The following is a 26,684-nucleotide window of genomic DNA, read 5'->3' on the forward strand; positions in this document are numbered from 1 at the left end:
GGAAAAGCCCAAAGAGACAGAAGAAGATGCTTCCAACTTAGTTCCAAGTGTGCAAAGCAAGATCCCTAAAGGCATGCTTGGATGGGTTTGGTGTGAAAGCACACTTCAAAAATCTGTCAGTGTCCCAATACTTTTGTCCATATACAGTGGAGAAAGTATTTGATCCCCAGCTGATTTAAATACCCATTACAGATACCGCTCTTACCCTTCCTTATATTTGAAGTGCTTGAAGGCCAAGTTAATAACTTCTTGGATGAGTCCATCCAGGAGGGGATGCAGGGGGATCTGAACAAAAAGAAAATGAGCCTCACTGCGTGTACATGAGGCGTGAAATTGCACTAAATTGACACTCACCTGCTTCAAAACTTCTATGAGCACAAGAGAGAAGATGAAGTCTATGGCCAAATCCCTCCGCTCCAGTAAGTAGTCCTTCTGCTGCTCATCGCTGAGACAGACAGACAGACAGACAGATGCAAACACCGTCAATTTCAGTGAGAAAAATCTGCCTCTTCAAGGGACAGGAGCCCACATGGAAAAGTAAGCACTCTGGCTGGAAAGTCGAGTCCAAAGTGTGCTGATTTAGTGTAAATGAATCACAACATCTTATCATATTAGAGAGGATGTCAAAAGGAGCTTTAAACCAACTGAATTTCTCACTTTTTCGACTTGGTGTTGGCCCTGGGTCGATACTCGTGCGACTCATCCTCCAAGCCGTTCTGTCTCTTGTACCAGTCGAACAGAGTCCTGAGGATGGAGGGCAGGCAGTACTCAGCCAGGGAGCTCATGGCGCTGATCAGCTGCAACACACAGTGAGGACATTTGCGTTAACGATTGAAAGCTTCCATGTTGTTGTTGTTGATGATAGTGATGGTGATGATGATAATCAAGCGTACAAACCTGGTCAAACTGTGGGTCCTCTCCTCTCTGAAGAGACTTGTTGAGCGGCTTCTCCTAAAGAATCATATGCAAAATATTATCTGACTTGAGCACTTTCACACTCAAGAAGCCCTTATATTTGTTAGTATTGACATGATGGGGAAAAGAAAAGGTAGAAAGCTTCAAAGGGATTTTTAATGCATGGTAGGATCAGTGCATGCTGAGATAGCCTTGTCCCTCTATGACCCGAGAACAGACACCTGCCAAGTGGATAGAGATGCTTCTTCCACTGCATTAAAAGGAGATTGATCTGCACTTCCCGCCATAAAAGCCACTCTGAGCGTGTGTGGGAGTGATGGTAAGAAAGAGAAGCAGTCTAAACAAGGTGAGGCCCTAAGCGGACGCAGAATCACTCACCAGAGGTTCCGCCATGATGATGCGGATCTTGCGCTCGGAGAGGAGGGTGAAGTTGGCGAACAAGCTCTTTAGGACGAATTCGCCCGGCTTGCTCTCGGGGTCCACATTGACGGGCGCCATGATAACGGGACCTTTTCTCTCTCCCAAGGTTCCAGTGACAGGCGGGACGGGCGGCTTCAATCCCACCGGAGAGGCTGAGGGGAGGGAGAGGGTGAAGACACAACCCAGAGAATGTACGTATCTCCATGTTCTACATCTGCACACCATGAGCACACACAAGCAACTTCCCAGGTTCAATGTGATCTGCCACATTCGTAGGGCATGACATCATAGACTTAGCATTTACCCTGCTTTTCATGTTATTAGGGATGCTCAGATCGATCTGCCACCGATCAAAATTGTGACGTTTAATTTAATACGGAATTTCAACAATATGGACACGTGACAGCCAGCAGTCTCAAGCAAATTCATCAGACTAGATCACCAGCCTCTCTCAGTGGGTTTGCAGACTGTTATCTCACATGGAGCCCAACGGCATGATACCTCTAAACTATCACACTATATACTCTAACATTCAAAGTCTCCTTAATGAAGGCATGCCATCCTCTCTATGTTTCACCAGTAATAATTGCCTCCTGTCAGTCAGGGGAACCTAACTTTTCCCCTTATATTGCACCCCCAGTCAATAGCACCCAGACTCGAATTATCGGTATCAGAATCAAAGCATCCCTACATTTAGAGAACAGATCCTACTATCACACCTGGATCAGCATTTAGAATGTTTTGTTGACGAATAACATGACAATAGATGTTTCCCTCTTTCAGCATGGAGTTCTTAAATCAGCACAACTAGTTTTTTTTATTGGCTCATGGACTGTTTGCCAGTGGAGGGCACATATAGACAAATAACCAACTCACATTCATGCCTATTATCACCAATTAACCTAACATGCATGTTTTTGGAATGTGGGAGCAAACCGGAGAAAACATGCAAACTCCACATAGTCCCAAGCGGATCTTCTTCCTTATCTCCTGACTGTGTGGCCAACATGCTAACCACTGTTGGCCTTGGCTTATGGCATACTCTAAAAATAAAATGAAACATGGCCCACATTAGAACATTATGAAAGAGTACGGCCCAACAGAAAACATCAACAAATGTCCCAAATTCCTAAAAGGGGCACCTTCAAACCAAACTGAAAAGTAGTAAATGTCATTATCTGACACATTGAAGAGCCACATTGGATGATGAATTACAGCTCTGACTTTTAGATCGTGGGGTAGTGCTGCTCAACACATGTAGTGGGCATCGCTGGATTCTGGTTTGGGCTCCAACTGGTCCAGGGCCAGTATATCCTGACCTGCCACTTATTGGTTTATAATATGACTTAAATGTGAAGAATAACAATGTGACCCCCCCACAGTTGGGACACCCCTGACTGAAGTATTTCCGTGCACCTGCACTCTGCATTCGTTGCATTCGCTTGCCACAAGGTAATCCCTGAGGATAGCTGCACCATGGTTAACAACTATGACCTTTGACTCGGCTCACACTGCAGAGGTGAGAGGACACTAATTGCTAAAAAGGACAAGCCTCCCAAGCAGCAGCCTGTTTTCATGAAACCTGAGCACTCACACGAGGCCAACATGCACTCACATGATCTAGTGACCCCCTCCCAGTGAGAGCTTACCAAGGCCCTTGATGAAGCTAATCACACTTGCCCTGCTCCACCTAGCTGGCATTTCCATGGTGCAGATGGTCGGGTGGTCCAAGAAAGAACACCAAAGTTGGAGTGGGGATGGCCTACAGCCTGTACAGTACAGCCTCCATAACGGCTAAGTTGAAGAAGTTCCTTCCAGGAAACAAGTGGCTCAGAATGACATTTTTATCCAGCTTGACCGGCATGGCAGCTTAGCTGAAGTTAACCAAAGGTAAAAGGTGAGAAGCTCCATCATCCAAGTGACGGGACAATAAAGCAAAGAAAGAAGCTCTCATGACAGAAGATGTAGCCCACGATTAATCCTCAGCCCAAGCACCGACGAGCTCTGGAAGAGACGCTCTGAAAGTATTCCGTCAAGAGCAAAGGCGACAATCTTCAGAGACGCCGGAGAGCCACACAGTCCTTCAGACCAATGCAGCGCTCTCGCTTTAGCTCCGCCTCCAACCTGCCGTCTTTACCGTGACCTCTGAATCCGCAGCTGCCGGTTAGAAAGTTGACTGGAAATGCATTGTTGGCTTTTTGAAAGTTGTCTTTATAAGTCCCCTTATGGAGATCTGGCCAGAAGAATTTCAACAGTACCCCAAGAGAGGGGTGGGGGGTGAGTTATTTATAGGCGCGCCACTCCCTCCCACTGACCCCACTCATACACAAGTGTACATACATGCAAATATAGAAGCAAACCATGGTGCAACGCTTCTGACGCCTGCAAAAGTCAGTCATGTGGTACAACTACAAAGGAAGCAACACGGTTAAGGTTAAGGTTAAGGTTAAGGTTAAGGTTAAGGTTAAGGTTAAGGTTAAGGTTAAGGTTAAGGATTGGGTTATTGTGTGCATGTGAAGAGGTGACATGACACAGGGAATGCAAATGACTAACCATCCACACCATATCGGTCATATTAGATGCAAGAGAACGATAGGAAGAATAATTGACAGGGGACTTTCTCGATACAAATAAACCCAAGGAATAAAAATAATCAATCAAGTCAAAAACAACATTGTGATGTGCCTTAACTCATATAATAACCATAAGACTGCAGAATACTAAAAAAAATACTAAAAAATATATTTGTGTGAGGAAGAAAAAGAGAGCAGCAAGGACGGAAGCTGAAGGAGACGGCGAGGTATCTGCCAAGGCAGTAATTCATGACTTTGTGAGCTAACCCAGCAGGAAGACCATCTCTGTTAAATACAAAAGTCAGAGATATTAAAGTTGGTGTGTGCTGTCTAACTGAATGCGCTAACAGAGGGAAAACACTAGCGAGCAACCTGAGCTGCTTCCTGGAAGAAGAGATGAGCAGGTAGTCGAGACACTGAGACTTCAGAAGGTTATGAGCCAAATGGAAACATCTGTATTGATCCTGGCATGGCTGGGGTTGTGTATGATGACACATGGTTGTTTTGCAGTGCGGCAGGCATGAAAGGGAACACGCTGAGCTGGAGGACATCAGCTGTTCACGCTCTATAAGTCACATGATCTTTCCCAGCGTTCTGAACGCCATCGTTGTCCATTTGACCTTGGACCTGAAGACAAGCTGACACATCAAATATGAAAATAAGTACTAAATTATCATGAACCATTCGAAAAACAAATCACCATCAAAAGAAGATGTGATGAATCCAACTTGTCTTCAAAGTTGTCTTGCGTGTGAGTTGGGCGGAAAGAATCGGAAAGGTAGAGTTGAGTAATGGTTGCTGACTAATGAGCTGCATAAGTACCAGAGCAAAGTGCTGAGGTGTTTCCTCAACTCACCCCTCATCCTTATTATTGCATTATGTAACACAGCTAAAGACGGACACCGCACACTGATTGACACGTAAAACACGCCGTCATGCAAGAGCTGTCACATCTGGTACTCACTCCCTCCGAAGGACTTGAGCAGAGACCTGAGGCTGATGTCAAAGAAGCCTGAATCCTGCTGGCTGCTCGCCATGGCTGCAGGGGCTACGTCGCCACGGTGACAGACAGCAGAGGGAGGACAGGACGGCAGGATGAGGCGCTGCAGACACAAGCCGGCAAAAAAGAAGCGCTCCGAAGGGGAAAAATGTCAGGGAAGGCGAGCGGGATGAGCCGGCGGCGATGGCGATGTTGCAGGTTTCTGCGGCCGAGTGTGCGTTTGTTTGCTAGCACATCGCAGCAAATGTGTGTGTGTGTGTGTCAGAGGGAGAGAGAGAGAATAGGGGAGAAGCCTTGTGTGCTCTGTGTTGCTATCTTCCTGGCTAACAACACCCATCCCCTCTCTGTTTTGCTCTCTCACGACAGTGATACACAGATGTTGTTGGGTGATGAGAGTAGCCAATCCTCTTAGAGGCCAGTAGGAGGAAGGGAGGGAGAGAGAGAAGGACGGAGGGCAACAGAGGGTGACAATGACAAACAAGCAAGAGGCTGGAGGCCGTTTTGTTTCCTGATCAGTCACATGACCAGCTCATCCACAAACAGCTGCTGTTCAATGACATCATCTTTGCTTCCTTGTTAACAGAGAAACAGATAAGATAATTATACACCATTATGACAATGAACTGCACAAGCTAAAAACTGGCTTCTGACATCACCTCACCTCACCACAAATCACATCATCAATTGGTCCACGTTCCCTCACTTTCAGTGCATAAGTGTGTTCACACTAAATGCAGTGCTTTGGCAGTGCCGGCATGTTGCACTCCAGGCAATGTTTCGCCCCAAAGAATGACAACTCAACCACCCTCAATCATTGTAGCAGAAGGGGAGGGACTAACTTAAGTGGTTACAATTCATAAACAAAAAGAAGGCGACGACAAAGCGGATAGTACAGTTGCTATATTGCGGTTCGAACATCAAATACTCACTCTATCACAGTATTTTTTAAATGTATGAATTCATAAATGAGCACTGCTTTATGTGTCCTATTATTAGTCCAAACATACGCCTATGTAGACATATTCCTGGCCCAAAATGAAACATTTTCAATCATAAAAATGAATAAAAACACAAACGTAAGACATTTACAAGATGCTATATGTAGTGTAACATCTGTGACGTTCTGGTGACTGGTGTTGAGTTGTGGCTGACAGCAGCTCCTGTGAGAATGTTCACTGCACATGGGGTCTCTGCATCATTGCAGTAGTATTCTACTACACTGGTCACTAGGTGTCAGGAATATTACATCGATAGGACAATAGCCTGTACCAAGTGTACATGTGAGTCAATGTCTTATTTATGTCAAAGACTCTCAAGTCTATTGGGCAATACAAGTGTAAAAGTGACTATGGGAGTATTATATCATGTCTGAAGGGCTCTAATACTACTATAAAAACTTATTTAGGTCTTTTCTAAATCTGAAAATATTTCATTTATAAGGAAATAATCCTACTTTGCGGAAATTCACTTACTGCAGTCGAGTCTGGAACCAATTAACCACGATAAACAAGGGACAATTGTAATGAATTTGGCACTGTCCAAATCCGGGCCCTCAGGAAAGTAAGCAGCATACATAGTACACATACGTATAGTATACATACGTATACAAGTGTAGCCAGCTGTGTCATGCAGACAGTGTGGTGTTAACCGATAACCTCACATAGTTCCAGTGTACTTGTTGTGTTCTCTGTGTGTGCGCATGAAAGCTGGACCAGTTGAAAAGCACATCAGATGTTGGCCACACATACTTGCTTCCCTCATGTGAGCTTTGTGTCACAGCTCTGACAAAATAATTGACTTAAATGACTCACCTGTTTACCCACTGGTTATATATACTATTCATTTCCATTACCTAAAATCCTGACATGAAATAGAACCAAATCCCAAACGAACCTGCCTAAAGTGCTTCCTTCAAGACTATGGACCTTGTGAGTGACCTCCAAACAGCCAAACATTCTATCACAGGTCTGTTACCCACGCACTTGACAGGTGACTTGGAAGACGATGAGCACCAGATTCATACTGGCATGCGAAAATGAGCTGCAAGGCCACCTTACGAGTGATTAACTGACAAACATCATTGTAATCTTTAACCGAGTAGACAAAAAGTCCTGCTGCTGCTGCTCTGATGTGACGGCTGGAGTGGAACTATGTCAAATGTAACACCTCCATGTTGTGAAATGACAGAAAGACTTCATTGAAGGCTTGCTGTTTCTCAACTGTCTCCATTGAGTTGCCTTAGCAAGACGGCTGTTCTGACATCATACATGACGTCAAGGTAGGAATAATGTGCAGATAATTAAAAAGTTGCATTATGAACCTATATTTGTTCAGTTTTGTCCACCAACAATAGTGAATCTGTGAATAATGTGTGTTCCTACCTACGAGGATCCTCGTCCGCTTTCTGGACCGGGACTGGATCTTGGAAAACCTCCCAATGAAATCACTGGGCTCATACATGTTCAAAGGTAGAGAGGCAAGGCGATCTAAAACAATCTCATCCTGGCCTTGGCTCCGACTGTCCAGATCCTGGTCTTGGCTTTGGCTCAGTGAGAGGCTTTCACCGTGGTCCGATATCCCACTTTCAGCCCCAAGGCTGGCAATGCTTCCAAAATCCTCCAAAGACATCATTGTCCTTTGTCAGTAGTATCCAGTTAAAAGCTGAGAGTAAGAAGAGGCATGGTGTCTGGAGGGTAAATAACAAAAAACTGGTTCTGGAATTTCACATAAAACTCATGTCCTTAAAGTCCAATCTCGCACATCCAAAGTCCTTGCTCTTCAATCAGTTCCATCAAAACAAAATCTGTCCGAAGCGTTTTGTGTGCTTGGTCTTTGTTGTTGCTCTCAAGCCCCGGAGTCTCTGAGGCATAGTTGTGTTTCTCCCCTCTCAGGTGGTGAACAAGGGAGGGGTCCAATTCTAAGAAGACAGCATGATTGGCTCATTTAAGACGTCTGGCTCTCTGGAGGTGTACCTCTTCCTCCCTCTTAGGGGATGTCCCGACACTCCCTCATGTCATACGTGAAGAACTACTCCTCACACCTGTTTCCGTCCTCCTCTCCCATCCTTGATGTCTTGCATATTGTGGAAGTGTGTCGGAATGTGCTGGCTTGATCCAGACAGCCAACATACGACATGTGGCTGCGAGTAAGAGTTTGACTTCTTGCGTCTCTGGTCCAGGCTGTTTAGCCAGTTACAGTAACCTCAATGTGTTACTGGTGTAGGGTTACTGGGAGTGGACACACCCCTTAACAGGAGGGCAAGACACAGCCAAACACAAACAGGAAAAGCCTTCAACACTAACGCAAGGTTGGCTGCCAGGCTTGATGAGCAGATAGCATCAGAGAGATAATGTGCAGGGTCAGCCCTGTCTTCCAGCACTGAGAATTCATTCCTCCCATACTGTAGCAGCAACGCAGACAGACAAATATGCACTTCGGTTCTCATTTGTATCCACTTCAAAAAAAAGATCCAGAAAGAACAACATGCTGCTTCCTCCTTCTCACAAAATCAGGAAAAAATGTCACCCAGTCCCAAAATAAGGCATTGGACTCATTCCCTCAGCACTTCCCAATTTAGCACAAACATGAAGACTTCATCAAGAGGGAAATTTCCGTCAGGTGATTATCGCAGCCAGCATGTCACTCTTTTCTCTGAAGCTCGCTGAAGGTAGTTGTTTCTCAGGAGAAACCTACCCTGGGGGGCCATCTCACTGTTGATGCCACCATTGTCATGACATCACCTCCATTGAGTGTCACACCCAGGAGAGGACGAGTGTGTGAAAACAAACCTTATATTTCATCTCCATGTGATGGAAAATATTCAAATGATAGCTGATTTATTTATCAAATAGGTTGATCAAAACATTTTCTAGTGTGTGAAAATTCTTCTTAACTGCAAGTAAAATTAAAATAACGACTGACTTTAATCAGCAGCTCAGCTCCCAGTTTGGCAGGAAATAGCCTGAGTCTGGCAAAGAAACAACGGCGTGGTTGCTCAGGGCGGAGTCAAACCATTGTTCCTGCTCTTTTCAGTAACTGACAAACTTAGGTTATCAATTCAAGAAATACGTACGTTAGCGATGATCAAACACAATAAGTCGGCAACCGCAAGAGCAGTTGTGTAAAACCCAAAAGTACCCAAAAGAAAACTAACAATTGGTTTTATACATGACTACAATGGATTTGATGTGACTGCATATGAATTCTGGAAAGAAGGATGATTATTTTATTCATGTATTTTACTCCAAAGTCACAACAGGATCAAAGTTGGGTGCTTGTTTTATCCGTGCTAATCAGCCAAACCACTTTTGCGTTGGTTGTGTGCTGGGAGAAGATAGTCCTTTCAGATGAATATGACATGAACATAACATAAAGTGGAAGTGGCAATAACTTTCCACAATGGCTGACAAGATGCTGTTGCCATTCCTGTCCAATCTGGTAAAAACACATTGCGTCAAACCGCACTATGGTTTGTACCAATGGTGAACCAGTGCAGAGAAACCTCAGTAGGCGTCCGCCCCCAGTTAGTGTGTTTTTTGGTTCATTCATTCATTCATTTTCTACCGCTTTTCCTCACTTGAACTCAATTGAAGAAACAACTCATTGCAAAACAGGAAGGTGGTGTTATCCCTTTCGTTCATTGTGTTTTTATATTTATTTTGAATAATTTTCTGGATAAAATCAATTATTGTAAAACTATAAAAATGTGTTTCTGGAATGGATTGATTGATTTACATGATTTCTTATGGGACATATTGACGCACCTGGAGCCCGTTTTGGATAGAGTTGAATCTTCTGGAAGTGCTTAATGATGCTAACAAAGGTTCCGCTGTATTCATTTTGTGGTTTTAATTTGATGTAGTGCTTTTTTTGTTTTATACATTAGTAAATTCTAATAGCAGGAGATTACTATGACACCTGACTTCCCCGGCTGTCAGGGGTTTGACAGAACACGAGCTGGTCCTTGAGCTCAGAAAGGTGGGGGACTCCTGGTGTAAAAGGTTGTCCGGCTGGCTTTCATTATATTGGTTATCAGCTACTGTGACAAGCTGCTCAACTGGCTTTGCTCGACCTTAGTTCAGTCAATTTTACAGTGTCAAAAGGTCAACCGTGACCTAACTCCTCTTAAAGTCAGCATAATCCCATTCATTCTTCCTCTTTTCAATCTTTCAGTCTCTTGATTGATTTCACCAAAGTCAACAGTGCGGTATAAAGTAGGCAACTGGGCCATGATGGCAGTTGCTCCATCACCAGTTGTTTTCTTAAGGACAACTGTCATTTTATTTTGCTGATGTAATGATCCCGTGAAGCACAGCTTAAAAAAAACAGTGTCAACAGACGCTGACGAAGATGAAGTCAGGCCATACCATCAAGGCCCTTGCTCAACAGGTTTCTGGTGAGTCTTTAACAAAAGAGTGCTTGTATCCTAACTGCTGCTGCTGGCTACGACTTGTGAGGAACAACTGCTAAGTGTTTTTATGTTCCAGACTGACAACTGAGCCTCACAGAATTATGGAATAAGAAAGAGAGGCTGTGACCTAGGATTAACTGGGAAGGTTCTTCGTGTTGGGAATCAAAACCCGAATGAGGCCATAGCTGGGCTCAGAGCCTACTATGTTAGGGGTTTCTGCTTTGGAGAGGTTATTTCTTGTTTGGAGAAAAGCCAGAAACCAACCAAGTTTGTGAACTATGGCATCGCTATTATGAGTGATAATTAACCTAATATGGAAGTGCTTTAGGCACATCTTGCAATCCACGGCCTCCAACGTGTGGCTGCTTTTTTTGTTGTTGTTAAACTGCTGCTTGCTACTTGTTGATGTCCAAGCAGAAACTGTAGTAATTCTACATTTGATCCAATTGGACTTAAGATTAGTCAAATCAACCCCTGTAGGCGTTCTGACTTGTCTGCACCCAATATCACCGAGCGGTGATTTTGAAGAATCGGCATTTATTCTGTAATTAAATACAAGCCATCAAGAAAGGTGAAGAATCCACCAAACAGGTGGGGAGGAGTCAACCCCACCACTGTAAAGCCGTGCAATGCACGTTTGAAAGCTGTAAAAAAAAAAAAAAAAAGTCCAGTCATATTTTTTTGATGTACTTTCCTTAAAATTTATGTTAAAATCTCATGCACCGTCTCGTCTCGTGACTTGGGTGTCTCATGACCCCCCCCTCCCCCAGTATCTAATGTTGACTGCAGCTGGCCCCGTCTGATGCTCCCAGGCAATGCAGAGTGTCATCAGTGCAGCAATGGAAAAGAGATATCTATTTCCCTCGGTCCGCTAATCCATCTGACCTACAATCCTAACCAACAGATCCTTTCACTTGAAAGGTGACAGTGTTCTGGTGCTGAAAGTGACTTCACCAGCTTCATCAACAGGATACTGAGCAACCTGGTCCAACAAAAGAGCCGTGGCCATGAACAAGTTTACTTTTGGCTCAGGTACATCATCAAGTCTGCAGTTCAAGAGTTCAGAAAGCTGACAGGTGAAAATTCATGATGCCGGTGGCATTATGGCAAAGAAACAAGACATTAGACTAGCACTGCAAACATTGTTCATCCTATTTGTGAAGATTTATGAGGAGTACACGCCCCATAACACTTGTCAACCACAGATTTAAATCAACCTACATTTATTCATTCATCACAGGAACGATAACTGATATACACTATGTTGTTTGTGTCATTTTTCAATTTGATTCATTCCTTTCAGGCAAAGATTGCACAGCTTCACATGCATTAAAATTAACTGTCAAGTGTCAGGTTGCAACCACTGATCATTGCACTGATGCCAGGCAAGCTGAGGTCAGTATTGCACACAAGCACTGCAATGGTGCCCCCTTGAGTACAATCAACTATTCACATGTGACTCTTAGGGCCAGTCGGACCTGCCAATCCTCAAAATCAATGACCAGGTTGACTGTGAAAATACATTTTACATTTTACATGCACCAGACTGGAGATTGATGCTAATTCTGTGATAACAGTGAGGGAATGTGCACCGCCCTCATTTGAAATGGACATTCCAGCATGTCCATCATCGCTTCTGCACATTATGCAATACGATGCTGCGGTGCAGTTTAATGCGCCCGCAAACACACTCTGAGTGCAAAACAGGCAAACAGAATTCCCTGACCGACTGTGTCAAGTTCAGATACAAAGCCAGAGGGCCAGTCACAGCAATTAAGTGACGACAACAACAACAACAACAACAGTAACAGCGTGCAATAAGAAATACGCCATTTGCCTCATGAGTAATGGTGTAATCTGATGCTAGCGCTAGCCCGTTAAAAAAGCATTAGCAACACCTCAGGCGAAGCTAGCAAAGGATTCTAAGGAATGCGTGTATGTTTTGTGCAGACTTGCCTGGCGGAAAGACCACGCTATGTAAGCCAGTGGGTGTGAGGTGCCGCCTGGTATCCATGGCAACAATGACAGTGAGTAAAGATTGGCCAGCTCACCATTTGGGAGGTGCCGGAGGTCAAATTCTTCTATAAACCTTTAATAAGTTTGAAGGGCCCTGATAGTTTGGATTTTGAAACAATAAATGTAAATAGTAGGGCTGTCAAATGACTTTACAATGTAATCAGATTAATCTGTTTTTAAATTAATTAATCATGATTAATCACCACTATGTCTGAAACATGCCCATCTTTACCGTATGTAATCAACAGACAGGATTACATATATATATATTTGTATGTATTAATATCCCCAAATTAATTCATTCATTCATTTTCTACCGCTTTTTCCTCACGAGGGTCGCGGGGGTGCTGGAGCCTATCCCAGCCCACTTCGGGCGAGAGGCGGGGTACACCCTGGACTGGTCGCCAGCCAGGGCACATATAGACAAACAACCATTCACACTCACATTCATACCTATGGACAATTTGGAGTGGCCAATTACCGGAGTACCTGGAGAAAACCCACGCATGCATGGGAGAACATGCAAACTCCACACAGAGATGGCCGAGGGTGGACCCTCAGGAACCCTGGTCTCCTAGCTGTGAGGTCTGCACGCTTCCCCAAATTATTTGAATGTGTCAATCAAGCTAAAAGATACCACACGACTCCAATTGTCCATAGGGTCTGAATGGTTGTTTGTCTATATGTGCCAGGGTGTACCGCGCCTCTCGTCCCAAAGACAGCTGGGATAGGCTCCAGCATACCCTCGACCATAGTGACCCTAGTCTTACTGCTGTAAGAGTATGTACAGTAAGTCATCTTATTCTGCATACATGCTTGTAACATTACGAGAGGATACTATGATATTACTAAAAACTGCCCAGCAACAACGCCAGCATTAAAAATGCCACCGATACACATGCACTAGCAACATCAGAACCTGTGGGCCCTGCTGCATGCTGTCAGCCGGAATAAGCGTTCCATTCATAACCCGCATCACCCACTGACCCACTTCTAAGCAACCTGCCATGTGAATGAAATGAAAATTATACACCAGAATAAAACTATGATTACATACCACTTGTATCAATCAAAAGTGAGCAACATTATCCTTGTGATGGCGGTATATCTGATATACAATCTACTGACCTAATGTTTTGTCTGACAAAGGATGATGCAAACGTCATGCTGTGTGGACTTGTAATTTAAGCACACAACAATGGAGTTAATTGGGGCGCCCAAGCAGGCTGGCTGGGGCTAACAGCTGGTGAGATGGGGAGTCAGGATGAGGAGGGGGTCTGGCCTGGCCCAAAATACCCCCCACCCCGCACCCACCCAATAGGCCGTTTTGTGGCTAATTCACCCTCACTCAACATTCATATATAAATATACCCCAATGAATTACACAATGTCCAGCATAATACTAGCTTAGGACGGTCAGCTGTGTTCGAATGCAACAAGGTTAATATACTGGTTGTTAGGTAGGCTTACAACCAGGCTAAAGGCTAGTAAGTAGACGGTGCCCCGAGTGGTTGTAGTACCTTTTACTGTTTAACACAAATGTGTGAGGCATATTATTAGGTTCTTTTTTAGAGTTTTAAAAATAGGCATTTAATGGGCGCGTCCATTACAAGTAGCAGATTAATTTGAGAGATGCTGACAGCAAAGTCACTCACAGTCTAAGTGGCTCTTCACTGCATTCAACATCACAATAGACTCAAATCACGTCATGAACACAGCTAATCATCACAGTCATTACAACTGTGTGACGCATGCCTCATTAGTTTCCTGCTCAAAGTAACATTCCACTGATTTCACCATGATAATTGTCATCTGGTCTTATCACCATGATCTTATCATCCGGCTTTATCGCTGCCTCACATTAGCAATTAGCATTGCTAATTTGACTGCTTTCCTGACAGCCACCAAGCTACCGTGTAAGCTCATTCTCTCCCAAATGTTCAACTAGCATATTGAGCAGGCTGCCATTGTTCCCCATATCTGGATGAAAGAGGACGAAACGTTACTCACCTCCTCTTAATGGCGATTATTGCAAGCAGACAACCGTCTGAAGCTAGCCCGCTAGTCAACAAGCTAAGCCAGGCTGGTGGTCGTCATATCTTCGATCAAAACATCCATCGCCAGCCTTTGTGGTCAGCACAAGACGGCGTCACACAACAACGCAACAACAGTTAACTGTCGACCTTCAACTACACCGTACCTTTTCTTCGTCGACGTGTACGATCACTAGGCCATCCCTCGACGCCGATTGTCCTCTTTTAGGGCTTTAATGGCTTGTTTTCATCAGTCCTCTCTTTCTCGTCCCTCTGCCGCTTCCAGGCTGACAGCAGCACAGCCAGAGATGGCCCAGGCTCCGCCCCTAGCAACCAATCACAGGCGCCCGCTCTGGAAACTGGCGCCCAGAAAGTCTCCCATTGGCTGTCACCCGTGCCCATCAACGTGTCGCTAGGGGCGCACCTTGGTCCAAGGGCAGGACACCTGCTATGGAAGGATGCTGAGCCTCCACTCATGAAAGGATGGAAAAAAGGAAAAGAATGAATGTGTTTGTGTGCTAAAAGACACGTTTGGGCAGCTGTGCAAACAAAAGGCAGACGTGTACTGTGTGTGTGTGTGTGCCTATTCAGCATGCACACATCCTGGTCACCATTGTGTGTTTCTTTATATGGTGACCTCCAATACATTTTAGGATTTAGTGATCTTTGCACGTAGCTCACGTGGCTACTTTATTAGGCACACTCTAATGATAGTCAATGCAAAATGTACTTTTTAAATTGACACTGTATAGGCATATTGTCGACTTATTTAGCAACACAAGGTCGAATCTTCATTTACGATTCAGCTCCCTTGGTTAGTGAGCAGATGTACCTAATGTTGTGTCCAGCGAGCATGCATTTGTTGGTTTTGTTTCACGGATAAAAATAGAGAACTGTCATGTTGAAAGAAAGCAGGAAGTGGAGCAAGGCTTCAGTTCTCTATATTGGGAGACTCGCAATTTTAAAACAGAATTTTAAAACACTATACAATACTTGTTTCACCACAATGATCATATCATGTGTACAACATCACAATGTTAAAGCTGTTGAAGCGGAATTATCTTTTTATGACCAGTGTGAGCTACTTCACACAGAAAATAAATCAGAGTATAGCGATACACACAAATACCAAATTATTTCATCCGGTTCAGGTCTATCCTGCAAGAATGTCCTGTAACTTGAGGTGTAGCAATTCAAAATAGTGCAGATGGAGTGTTCGAATACAACACAAGGTGGAGTCATTGTTACATTTGTTGTCTTTTCATGTTATGAGCTGGTGTTGCACATCTCGAGAGCACAAAAATGATATCATGATTTGAAATGGTTACAATTTGTAAAAACTATTAAGCATCATGAGAAATACAACAAATGTAACAATAGATAGAACAAATAGATTAGCGGCAATAAGGGTAATGATACTAAGTTACACTCTCCCATTTCAACTTACTGTGGAACAATAACACACACAGAGCGTAACGGTGCAATTAATCTTAACTGCAGGTAAACATGGAATAATATTTGCTTTTATGTATTTCTGTTTTTCCCATCTGTGTTGTCACGGTAATAGGCTAATATAATGTAACATGTAACACCAATGGGCTTTAAGTCTTGAAGGTGCTCATACTTGTACGGTTGATCACTCGCTCCTCTCCCTCGTGAGTCCACAGTGCCTCCAAGCAAGGCGTCAAAGCTCATTCTCTTGGTCAAGACAAAGATCTCGACACATCTTAGTCCCACCATCGGGTCCATACTTGCAACGGCCAACCGTTCCCTGGCATAGCGAAGATCAGCCGCAGCCAGCTGTAGGACTGGGGGGGCTGTTAGCAAGGCGCCCTTGGAATGTACATCAGGATGGTGGAAAAGGTGAGGCTTTTGCGGTCCTTCTTTAAGGCATGTCTCCTCTGCTAGCGACACAGCAGAAGCTCGCCTGCTCTCTGAAGAAGCTGGTGGTCAAGGTGTAGAGGATGGGGTTCAAAGCGCTGTTGATGGGAAGGATGAAGATGACCACCCAGCTGGAGATGGTGCCTGCACAACAAAAGGTGTGTTTTAGCACGCTTTCATGCGGTGCTACAGTTGCATTCACACATGTCTGTTACTCTGATTCTGGACCACATATGTATTGACTGATGATATTGGTAATGGTAATGGTAATGGTAATGGTAATGGTTTTATTTCATTTGAACATGCATCAGATTACAATTGAGTGCATCCCATAATCAGTTCACAGTTCCACATGTCCAAAAGGAGTAGGAAGAAGCAAAGCTTATTAAATCCCACCCCTCCATCTGGTACTTTTACAATCAGTAACTGTTACATTTGTTCACTTCCTGCTTTCCATAATACAGTTTAAGGTTGTTGTTTTTTTGTTTGTTTGTTTGTTTGTTTTTTTAATAATGTACCTCGTACCGAAGTAGGAGGTGATATGACCATCCAATGACATAATGGGTACCATAGTAAGTGTCAATATAGTGATATATATAGCACATCATGACTGGTTCAAGACTCTTCATCCTTGTATTTAGCAAACATCAACTGCTTGTATTGTTTCTTGAATTGGCTCATTGTTGTGCATTGTTTGAGGTCCTTACTCAATCCATTCCATAGTTTGATTCCACATACTGAAATGCTATGGCTTTTTAACGTAGTCCTAGCATAGAAGTGTCTCAAATGTAGTTCTTCCCTGAGATCATATTTCTCCTCTCTTGTAGAGAAGTATTGGATGACATTTTTAGATAATTGGTTGTTTTTAGCCTTATGCATTATTTTAGCTGTTTGGAAATTAACTATATCAGCAAGTTAAAGTATTTGTGATTTTAGAAATAAGGAGTTAGTATGTTCTCTGTAGGCGGCATTATGAATTATCCTTACTGACCTTTTTTACAGTACATTTAGCGAGTGAAGACTGCTTTTATAGTTACCACCCCATATTTCCACACATGATGAGAATGGGAGTGGGCCTTCATCAAAAAAAAAACTTGCCTGTATTCCGTAATTATGTCCAAGTTTAGCTTTTGGGCTGTACACATACAATGCTCAGTGACTGTTAAGCACTATTTATGCAAGTGGGAGTATAGGGTGTCTTCCTTTCATACTTCTAATCTAATATCACACCATAGAAAACATCACTCTGAGTCACTCACACTTTAACTACACTATTTACACTCCTGGGCTTATACATTTAAATCCCATTTTTAGCTCAGTCGTCTGTTGGGTGTTGCTATGCATCACCTGGTTTGGGTTTCACACCGCTAGTGCAGTTGGCATTCACGCTAGAAGTCATCACTCTTGTTATTTTTGGTCAAGCACACAACGTTTAGTCAGTTTGCTTTGCTAACAAAGTTCCTCTGGTCAAACGTGAACATTGGCCACTGAACCCAGGACATGGCCAAACAGGGGGGTCGAGACCACCTGAGAGATGGGTCTTGGACTCTACAGCTGAGGGATGCAAATGTGAATTCATACACACAAAATATTTCTTTTGCTTTTCATGTTTTGGACTCACTTTTTGTCTCCCACAGCATCCATAAAAATTGGATGCTGGCCAATTATGGAAATTAGATGATGGTGTAAACGAGCTAACTACTCCCACTAGAGTTTAACTGGACCTCAATTTAAAAGGGGACCTATTAAGCTAATTTTTTGGCCCTTTGTATTGAGTTTGCACTATAGAGCAGCTACACACAATAACCTGCACAGAAAACTTTCTAGAGCTTCCAGAATCTGCACCTATTCCAGCTGTATTTCCTTAGATTTTCAAAACTGTCTGTTTGAATTTATTCCACCCACAGCCCACATCTGGGCACGCCCACTCCGCTGTGATTGGTCCGACTCATAGCTTGTACAGCTAAGAGCTTGTACCCGAGCACGCCCATATAAGGAAGACACCGGCTGGATAGAGTGGGTGATTTGACTGTGACATCACAGTGAGCCTTGTGAGAAGTCACCCACACCCACTCTGAATGCTAAACGTTCGGTTTCAGGGAGTTTTGTCTAAGACTGGCTCACTGTGACGTCACAATGACTTGAAACCGAACGTTCAGAGCCATTCCAAACTTTTTTCAGGGTTCGCTTCCAAATGCACAAACATCATAATCTGAAACTTGGGCATAATTTAACATGATAATACAACTTAAAGTCTTCTTCTGAATAATATTACCAGGGATTTCCACTTCCAGCACAGAGAGAAGTTTGACCAAGAATATCGGGATCCAGCAGAGGGCATCAGAGAAGACGATGAAAAAAAACCTGTTGGCCACGACCACATCTCCCTGCAGTCTGCTCCTCACGTCTGACGCGTTGATGCCAGTTTTATAGACGGAGAAAAACATCGTGCAGTAGCAGAAGACGATCACCAGGAAGGCCACTGCATTCACACCTGAAGAAGACAAGTGAAAAATACTAAAATGCACACATGAAGGCCTCACAGGATTTCTGAACATCTACCCAGAAAAATCACAGTTGAATATCCTTTAGCGGTGGCTTTCTCCAGCCTGTCCGAATGCAGAGGAAAGCAGACACCGTTACGTCCGTAGTAGTTCCCAAACATGTCCTCGTTCATTAGTGGCACAACAGCGATAACGAAGCCCAGCAGCCAGATGGACACCAGGACCACCTTGGAGAACAACACATGATCCACTCACTTAAGTGGAAGTTGATGCTGATGAGGATGGAGCTCACCCCAGTCTGACGCTTTCCAGGACGTAGGTTACTGAACGGGAACACAATGACCAGGAACTTCTCCAGGGTCAGGTAGGTGAGGAGCAGCACGGAGACCTGAGGGGGGAAAAAATGAGAGTGAGAGGACAGGAAGAAGAAATGAATGCTAAACATATTCAACCTTGTGGATTGACTCGCTACTATTAAGACTGCTTCACTTCTTTTTACACTTGTGTGACACTTAAGAATGGTAAAATGTGATTTCAACCCTCACCCTTAGACATAATAAAGCTCAAATAAAGCTATGGTGATGTACGTTAGTTGTTGATGGTACCTCAGAGGAGAGCATGGCCAGGAACCCGATGGTCCGACACTCTGCACTCTCCATCCAGACAAGAGCGTTGTGGTTGTACTGTCCCCGAAATTTGACATCAAACACGCCCACAAAGAAGAGGTAAACACCCATGAGGCAGTCCGCGCCTGAGAGTAAAAAGTGTCGCGTGCGGCGTTTGTATTCATCCGAATGTCCGAATGTGACTTCCGGTGGTTTGCTCTTACAGCAGAGGACCTTGATGCAGGCGGCGTACACGTTGTTCTCGGCGCTGATCAGCGAGCGCATGCCGATGACCAGCAGATTCCCAAAGCAGGTGATGAAGCACATGACCCACACGGACACCCGAAGCACCGAGCTGGCCAGCAGGTCCTCCAAAGACGACAGGCCGTCCGTGTTGGGCTTGCAGGACCTGACGTGAGGAGCGTAGGAGCAGTACTTGAAGCTCTTGAAGTAACTGTGGACGCGGACAAGATGGAGGCAGATGAACAAGAGAAGATGGGATGACGTGAGGATTTCACGCTCACATGTGAGAGAGGTTCTCCATGGGCAGGAACATCTTCTTCTGGATGTCTGGAATGTCAATGCCCTCCAGAGCCCTGCGGGAAGTGGAACCCTTAATGATAGGTAGCCTGTACATTCCCGAGAGTGCAAGGACTCACAGAGACTGAAGATGCTTCAGGTGGCTGAAGTGGCCTAGTTGGACGCGGACTAGAGGATTGTGGGAAATGTTTCTGCAACAACAAACAGGTACTGACCACTAGATGGCACTGTCTTCTTTCTTTATACCACATATTTTATATGTAATACAGAGCAGTGATTTAACTGGAAGATTCATGTGTATATACTCCTTACTGGAATGCTTTCATTGGTGAAATAATTGTGGTGAAAGAACTCTGCCTAGCAACAAGGCACGACTGGTTTAAAAGGAATTCAAGGAAGTGGAGCACTTCATGGAACACTTACAGTTTGAGCAGCGACCGCCAGAGGCTCCTAAAGGTGTTTTTTGGAAGTTCCCTGATCCTGTTGCTGGAGAGATTCCTGCACAAAAGGTGGTCAAAACATTAGGAACAGCTCTCAGGATGCTACAGTGAACAACAGCGTGGTATATTTTAATACTGACTGTGTAATACTGACTCTCTGACTGTGTCAATCAAAAGCCAACATGATGGGCCATCATCATGTAAACAGATGATGGAAATTTGTCATATATCATATCTGGGGCTGCGGGGTGGACAGGTGGAGCTAGGAGACCGGAGTTCGCATGTTATCCCCGTGCATGCATGGGTTTTCTCCGGGTACTCCGGTTTCCTCCCACATTCCAAAAACATGCTAGGTTAATTGGTGACTCCAAATTGTCCATAGGTATGAATGTGAGTGTGAATGGTTGTTTGTCTATATGTGTCCTGTGATTGGCTGGCGACCAGTCCAGGGTGTACCCCGCCTCTCGCCCCAAGATACAGTTTGTACCATACAGATACTAAAACCCAATCCAGTGTATGTCAGTGTATGCCAAAACACTGGTTCTCAAATAGGGGTACCTTGGTTAGCGTCAATAACCGACATTAACCAAATCAATAATTAATCGTGTTTTTATGGTTTTACAATTACAGTTTGTTAAGCGGAAAACAATTAAAGATGCATAGAAATTCTTATATATGATGACTGAAAGAGGTAAATGAACATTTAAGGTTACTTTTACCTCCAATGAAGACGTCTTGAAGAGTCTTGATATGACTGTCCCCAAAATACACCACGTGGCAGCGAGATTACTATAATTACAAAACTAGGTGGCCGGGGACCGGGAAGTCTGGGCTTCCCTACTAAGACTGCTGCCCCCGCGACCCGGACCCGGACCCGGATAAGCGGAGGAAAAAGGATGGATGGATGGATTTTTGAGAGTCAACACCTCCGGTTTCATTTGCCATTTTGTACGCAAGCTAAGAGAATGCTAACTAAATTAAGCTGATTTAAAAAATATATTAAGAATGCAGATGGACTCATGCAGTGTGTTAATAACATGTTATATTGTACACAAACCAGAGAATGAACACATTTTCAATGTTAACCAAAAACAAGCAAAACCGGGACAGATGCTAACCAAGGTTTTACTGTATTTCGGTGATTATGGATCCCCTTTTGTTTATTGTATCAGAGAAACAGAATTGAAAAAAAAAAACATTTTTGCTTTAACCAAGACCACTACAGATGAGCACTGTTTTGAAGAATTTGCATCTCTGTGTGTGGCTTCAAACGCCGCAGGGCAAATCAGGAGGGGAGCTTAATGTCAGCTGACTGATGTCATATGATATCTCCAAAGTGACGTCCCCACGATCGACCCAAACTACGGTGGTGAGATGGGCCTCCGCATCCATATTTCATCTTGTAGTCATAGGTGGCACATGAGTGTAGTATCTAATAATATACTTTATCTCATGAATTATTAATCAGTTTATTAGATTTTTACTTTGTCACTGCTGTTCTTGTGGCGCATCTGACTCCAAGTGTTCAGGTCATGTCGGGGCTTCAAATAATTGAATGCTTGACATGTTACTCACAGTTCAGCCAGTCTCCACAGAGACTTGAAGGTGTTTTCTGGAACTCTGCTGATCCTGTTGTCCATCAGCAGCCTAAACAGAAGCAGAGAAAAGCTGCTTAGTCTTTATTATCTTTATTAAGCAGTAGACCATTTGTTTGCATGTGTTTACTAACAGAACTTCAAGGTCGCTGCACGTTTTCAGGATGGAGCGGTTGAGAGTTTGGATGCGGTTTCCCTCCAGGTCTCTGGAATAAAGCCAAAAGCAACATCAAGCGGTCACCACTAAGGCTGCTCAGTGCTGGAAATATCATGCATGTAGCGGACTCACAGCCAGTTCAAAGCTGGCATGTGCTGACAGAAGCTGGGGTGAGGAAGCTGCTGCAGGGAGGTGTCCACCATGGAGCTGCAGAGACAAGGCAGGGACGGCATGGAGCTGCTAAAGGAAGTAAAAAGACGTACTCACAGGTACATGAGAGAGTGGAGTCCAAGGAAGGTGTCCCGGGTCAAGCTGCTCAGAGGGTTATGATCCAACATCCTGGTGAAAGAAATCCTCCAATATTATTTTTTTTGTCTTTACGTGCTGGACAAAATGAGAAGCATACGAGCTACTCACAGCCACTGCAAAGCACAAAGGTCCTTGAACACACCAGGACTGAGGGAGGAGATAAGGTTCTCACTCAGGAACCTGGACAAGGCCGGATGAGTAGATGGATGAAGAGCTACGGTATGATGTTGTGTGTATCACATAAAACACGAGGGATACAAATCAATCATTTATTGATGACTTACAGTTTTTCCAGGCTGAAGAGACCTCTGAAGGCATGTTTGGATATGATATGAAGGCTGTTGTTTTGAAGGAAACTACACAACACACAAACAGTGGGTCTGCACAACACACAGACATCTAAAATGCAGATTGGAGACACTCACAGTCTCTGCAGGGACGGATACTCTGAGAAGACAAAGTCAGACAACGCTCGGATTCTGTTGTTCTTCAGCGAGCTGCAACGTAAAAGTTTTACCCGAACATTATGGTAATGGTAATGGTAATGGTAATGGTAATGGTAATGGTAATGCTAATGCTAATGCTAATGCTGATGCTAATGCTAATGCTAATGCTAATGGTAATGGTAATGGTAATGGTAATGGTAATGCTAATGCTGATGCTAATGCTAATGGTAATGGTAATGGTTTTATTTCATTTGAACATGCATCAGATTACAATTGAGTGCATCCCATAATCAGTTCCCAGTTCCACATGTCCAAAAGGAGTAGGAAGAAGCAAAGCTTAATAAATCCTACCCCTCCATCTGGTACTTTTACAATCAGTAACCGTTAAATTTGTTCACTTCCTGCTTTCTGTAATACAGTTTAAGGTTTTTTGGGGTTTTTTTTGTTTTTTTTTTATGTTTTTGTCCCATACCGAAGTAGGAGGTGATATGAGCATCCAATGCCATAATGGGTACCATAGTAAGTGTCAATATAGTGATATATATAGCACATCATGACTGGTTCAAGACTCTTCATCCTTGTATTTAGCAAACATCAACTGCTTGTATTGTTTCTTGAATTGGCTCATCGTTGTGCATTGTTTGATTTCCTTACTCAATCCATTCCATAGTTTGATTCCACATACCGAAATGCTATGGCTAGCATAACGTAGTCCTAGCATAGAAGTGTTTCAAATGTACTTCTTCCCTGAGATCATATTTCTCCTCTCTTGTAGAGAAGTATTGGATGACATTTTTAGCTAATTGCTTATTTTTAGCCTTATGCATTATTTTAGCTGTTTGAAGATGAACTATATCAGCAAGTTGAAGTATTTGTGATTTTAGAAATAAGGAGTTAGTATGTTCTCTGTAGGCGGCATTATGAATTATCCTTACTGACCTTTTTTGCAGTACATTTAGCGAGTGAAGATTGCTTTTATAGTTATTAGCCCATATTTCCACACAATAAGTAAGATATGGTAGAACCAGAGAGCAATAAAGATAAATTTAGCTTTGTTCAATACTGAAATATTTCTGGCCACCTTATGTTGTATATTTGTAATATGAGGTTTCCAGCTCATATTTTCATCTATTGTGATCCCCAGAAATGTATTTTCGTTCACCCTTTCAATGTCCACACCGTCTATTTGTATTTGCTGGTGTGTGTCCTTTCTGCTGTTACCAAATAGCATGATTTTAGTTTTACTTAGTTTCAAGGACAATCTATTATCATCAAAGCATCTTTTTAGTGTGACCATTTCTTCTCTGACCTATCTAATGATTTTGTGTGTACTCCCTTAAGAACAAAAAGCAGTGGTATCTTCCGCAAATAATACCAGCTTTAAGTCTTTTGTAACTTTGGAGATATCATTGATGTACAAGTTGAACAGTTTTGGCCCCAGTATTGACCCCTGGGGAACTCCGCACATAATATATGAACTTGCAGATGTGTATTCTCCTAGCTGTACGTATTGCTTCCTGTCAGCTAAGTAGTAACTGATCCATTATGGATCAGGACCAGGACAAACCCAAAAAACTGGGCACCCCATGGAGGGTGAAACCTGCATGTAGTCTATTTGGAGCTCACTTACAGCCAAGTGACATTGTGGGACAGTTGAGGAACATGCTGAAGATGGACGCCCACACATGACACATCTGTTTGTTTGCAGTGACAGCTGTCTGGGTACTCCTGCAACACTACCCACACACACAACTCAAATGACACGTTCAGTATGAATGAGTAAGCTAGTCAGTAATCACAGACACACTTACAGCACTCATCCACCGGGTTGCGGTCCACCACATGAAGGTTCTGTAGCTTCTGGCCAAATAAGTCTCCCCAACCCACATTGTCTCCTACAAACAAGAAACACTGTCACCTCGTATGTGATTTTGCAGCTTCCACACGGGATCTTACCACAACGGCTCTCATCGGCGCCGTTGGCACAGTCTCTCTGGCCGTTGCACTGCAGAGCCTGCGGGAGGCACTCGCTCACGTTGCCGCAGGGGAAGTGGCCGATGGGACATCGAACACCCGCCGCAGCACTGGATGCCAGCCCTGATAGAACACGTGTGCCAAATTGCAACAACAATTAGCAGTTGGTGAAGGGCGTGAGTCAATTGACTCAACATTTTCCAGCAGGAAGATGCTTTTACAAGATGCGATGTTGTATCTGCACGTTTTGTAAGTATAACATTGTAATTGTCTGTTTATATGTAGAATTAATTTTAAAAAAGGAAGGGGAAATGGATGCGGATAAAGTGCTCCCTCGTTTATCGTGGGGGATAGGTACCCAAATAGCCCACAATAAGTGAAATCATCAGTAGTAGCCAACCTTATTTTTGCAGTGTTGGGCACATTACTTTAAAAAAGTAATTAGTTATAGTTACTAGTTACGTCTCAAAAAAAGTAACTGAGTTACTAACTGAGTTACTCCACTACAAAAGTAACTAGTTACTAGTAAAAGTAACTTGTTGACACTTTTGGTATGAGTCTGACACCATTAGTAAGAATGGTTATATATCCATCCACCTACTTTCTATGCCGCTTATCCTCACAAGGTATGCTGGAGCTTATGCCAGCTGTCTTTGGTGGAGAAGCAGGGTACACCCTGGACTGGTCACCAGCCAATCACGGGGCACATATAGACAAACAAGCACCCAAGCGGAGATTTGAACCCACTTCTTCCCGATCTCCTGACTGTGTGGCCAACATGCTCACCACACCGCGGCCCGTGCGGCCACATGAGATGGAGACAGCAGGAGAGAAGGAAGATGTGTGTGTTCCTCAGCGTGTTTGCTAAGAAGCATTCAAACCCACAATGAAAGCATCCATTAGCGGCGGGATTTCGCCATCGTTTAAGACTCACATTTCTTTGCGACATTAAGAGGCATAGTTAAAAATGCACAAATTACCGAAGCTTCCTATTCAGCAATGGAAGGAAGTGAACATTTGGAAAATTATTAAATGGTTTATACAGAAAATGCAATTAAATCCAAATACATGAATAGTAATGATATAAATAATACATGTTATTTGTAGTGTACTAGACATTTGAAAGAAAGAAGTCCATAGAAAGCATTGCCGTTACCTCCTATCTGCATTTGGGTCAGCTGGAGCAGGAACATGAGAACAGGTCTGTCCATCCTTCTGGTCCTGCTGTTCCTAATCATGGGTTTTTGGATTTTCAGGGCCGCTCAGGAACCGGTCTGATGAACAGAACTAACTGACGCGGAATGCTCCTGTAGGAGATGGAGGAAGAAGATGAAAAAGTGGGAGGAGATTGGAACAGAACACCCAACCACATTCTGTCCAGCACATCCCAGGCGTAGATATCAGTCCAATAGTTCGAGTCATGGATGTTACTAGATGTTACTCTATTTTAGGTTGGCCTGAGCTCCCCTAAAATGCTAATAATAATACTATTTGTTATTATTTGATTACGTTGAGGTGGTCAATAGCCAGACGCAGGTTTCAACTATAATTACTATCAAGGTGACCTTCTGTTCAGTGCAGAATAAGCTTCAAAATAAAACTTTTGACCTCCGTATGGGACAAGCATTTCACAACCTTGCCCTTTGCATAAAAGAGTATTCACTAAATACTGTTGTCCACTATGTAGGACATTACATATAAAATAAAATAAAATAAACACATTTTATGAGCAAAAAAAATACTATGTTGGTATAGAGTGGTGCCGATGAAAACTGAAATGTACTCAAACCAAGTCATTCATTTTCTACCGCTTATGCTCACGAGGGTCGCGGGGGTGCTGGACCCTATCCCAGCTGTCTTGGGGCG

At 43.6% G+C, this 26,684-nt stretch overlaps 2 protein-coding genes across 13 annotated transcripts in view; both read right to left on the minus strand.

Annotated features, from left to right (window-relative positions):
• fryb (furry homolog b (Drosophila)) overlaps positions 1 to 14,681 on the minus strand; it is a 37,267-nt gene extending 22,586 nt beyond the window's left edge. Inside the window, exons 1-7 of one of the 12 annotated variants that reach the window (XM_058086058.1) lie at positions 14,535 to 14,665; positions 14,345 to 14,459; positions 1,294 to 1,487; positions 898 to 951; positions 658 to 797; positions 355 to 445; positions 206 to 285 (exon numbers count right to left, since the gene is read on the minus strand). In XM_058086058.1, coding sequence (XP_057942041.1) covers positions 206 to 285; positions 355 to 445; positions 658 to 797; positions 898 to 951; positions 1,294 to 1,413 — 485 coding nt within the window. In that variant the 5' untranslated portion in view covers positions 1,414 to 1,487; positions 14,345 to 14,459; positions 14,535 to 14,665. The other 11 variants (XM_058086059.1, XM_058086049.1, XM_058086052.1 and 8 more) reach the window with 11 other exon arrangements.
• Positions 14,682 to 15,303: 622 nt separating this feature from the next.
• Positions 15,304 to 26,062, minus strand: rxfp2a (relaxin family peptide receptor 2a). Its single transcript, XM_058087125.1, is given in 21 exon segments — positions 15,304 to 16,294; positions 16,297 to 16,392; positions 18,524 to 18,742; positions 18,811 to 18,979; positions 19,045 to 19,140; positions 19,358 to 19,503; positions 19,582 to 19,811; positions 19,882 to 19,953; positions 20,017 to 20,088; positions 20,321 to 20,395; positions 21,913 to 21,984; positions 22,067 to 22,138; positions 22,222 to 22,296; positions 22,357 to 22,428; positions 22,507 to 22,578; positions 22,683 to 22,754; positions 22,824 to 22,895; positions 24,475 to 24,580; positions 24,656 to 24,739; positions 24,801 to 24,941; positions 25,975 to 26,062. Coding segments are annotated over 21 exon segments (2,202 nt in total). The 5' UTR covers positions 26,057 to 26,062; the 3' UTR covers positions 15,304 to 16,187.
• Between the last annotated feature and the right edge of the window lie 622 nt (positions 26,063 to 26,684).

This window comes from Doryrhamphus excisus, chromosome 11 (genome assembly GCF_030265055.1).
Source record: "Doryrhamphus excisus isolate RoL2022-K1 chromosome 11, RoL_Dexc_1.0, whole genome shotgun sequence".
NCBI lineage: Eukaryota > Metazoa > Chordata > Actinopteri > Syngnathiformes > Syngnathidae > Doryrhamphus > Doryrhamphus excisus.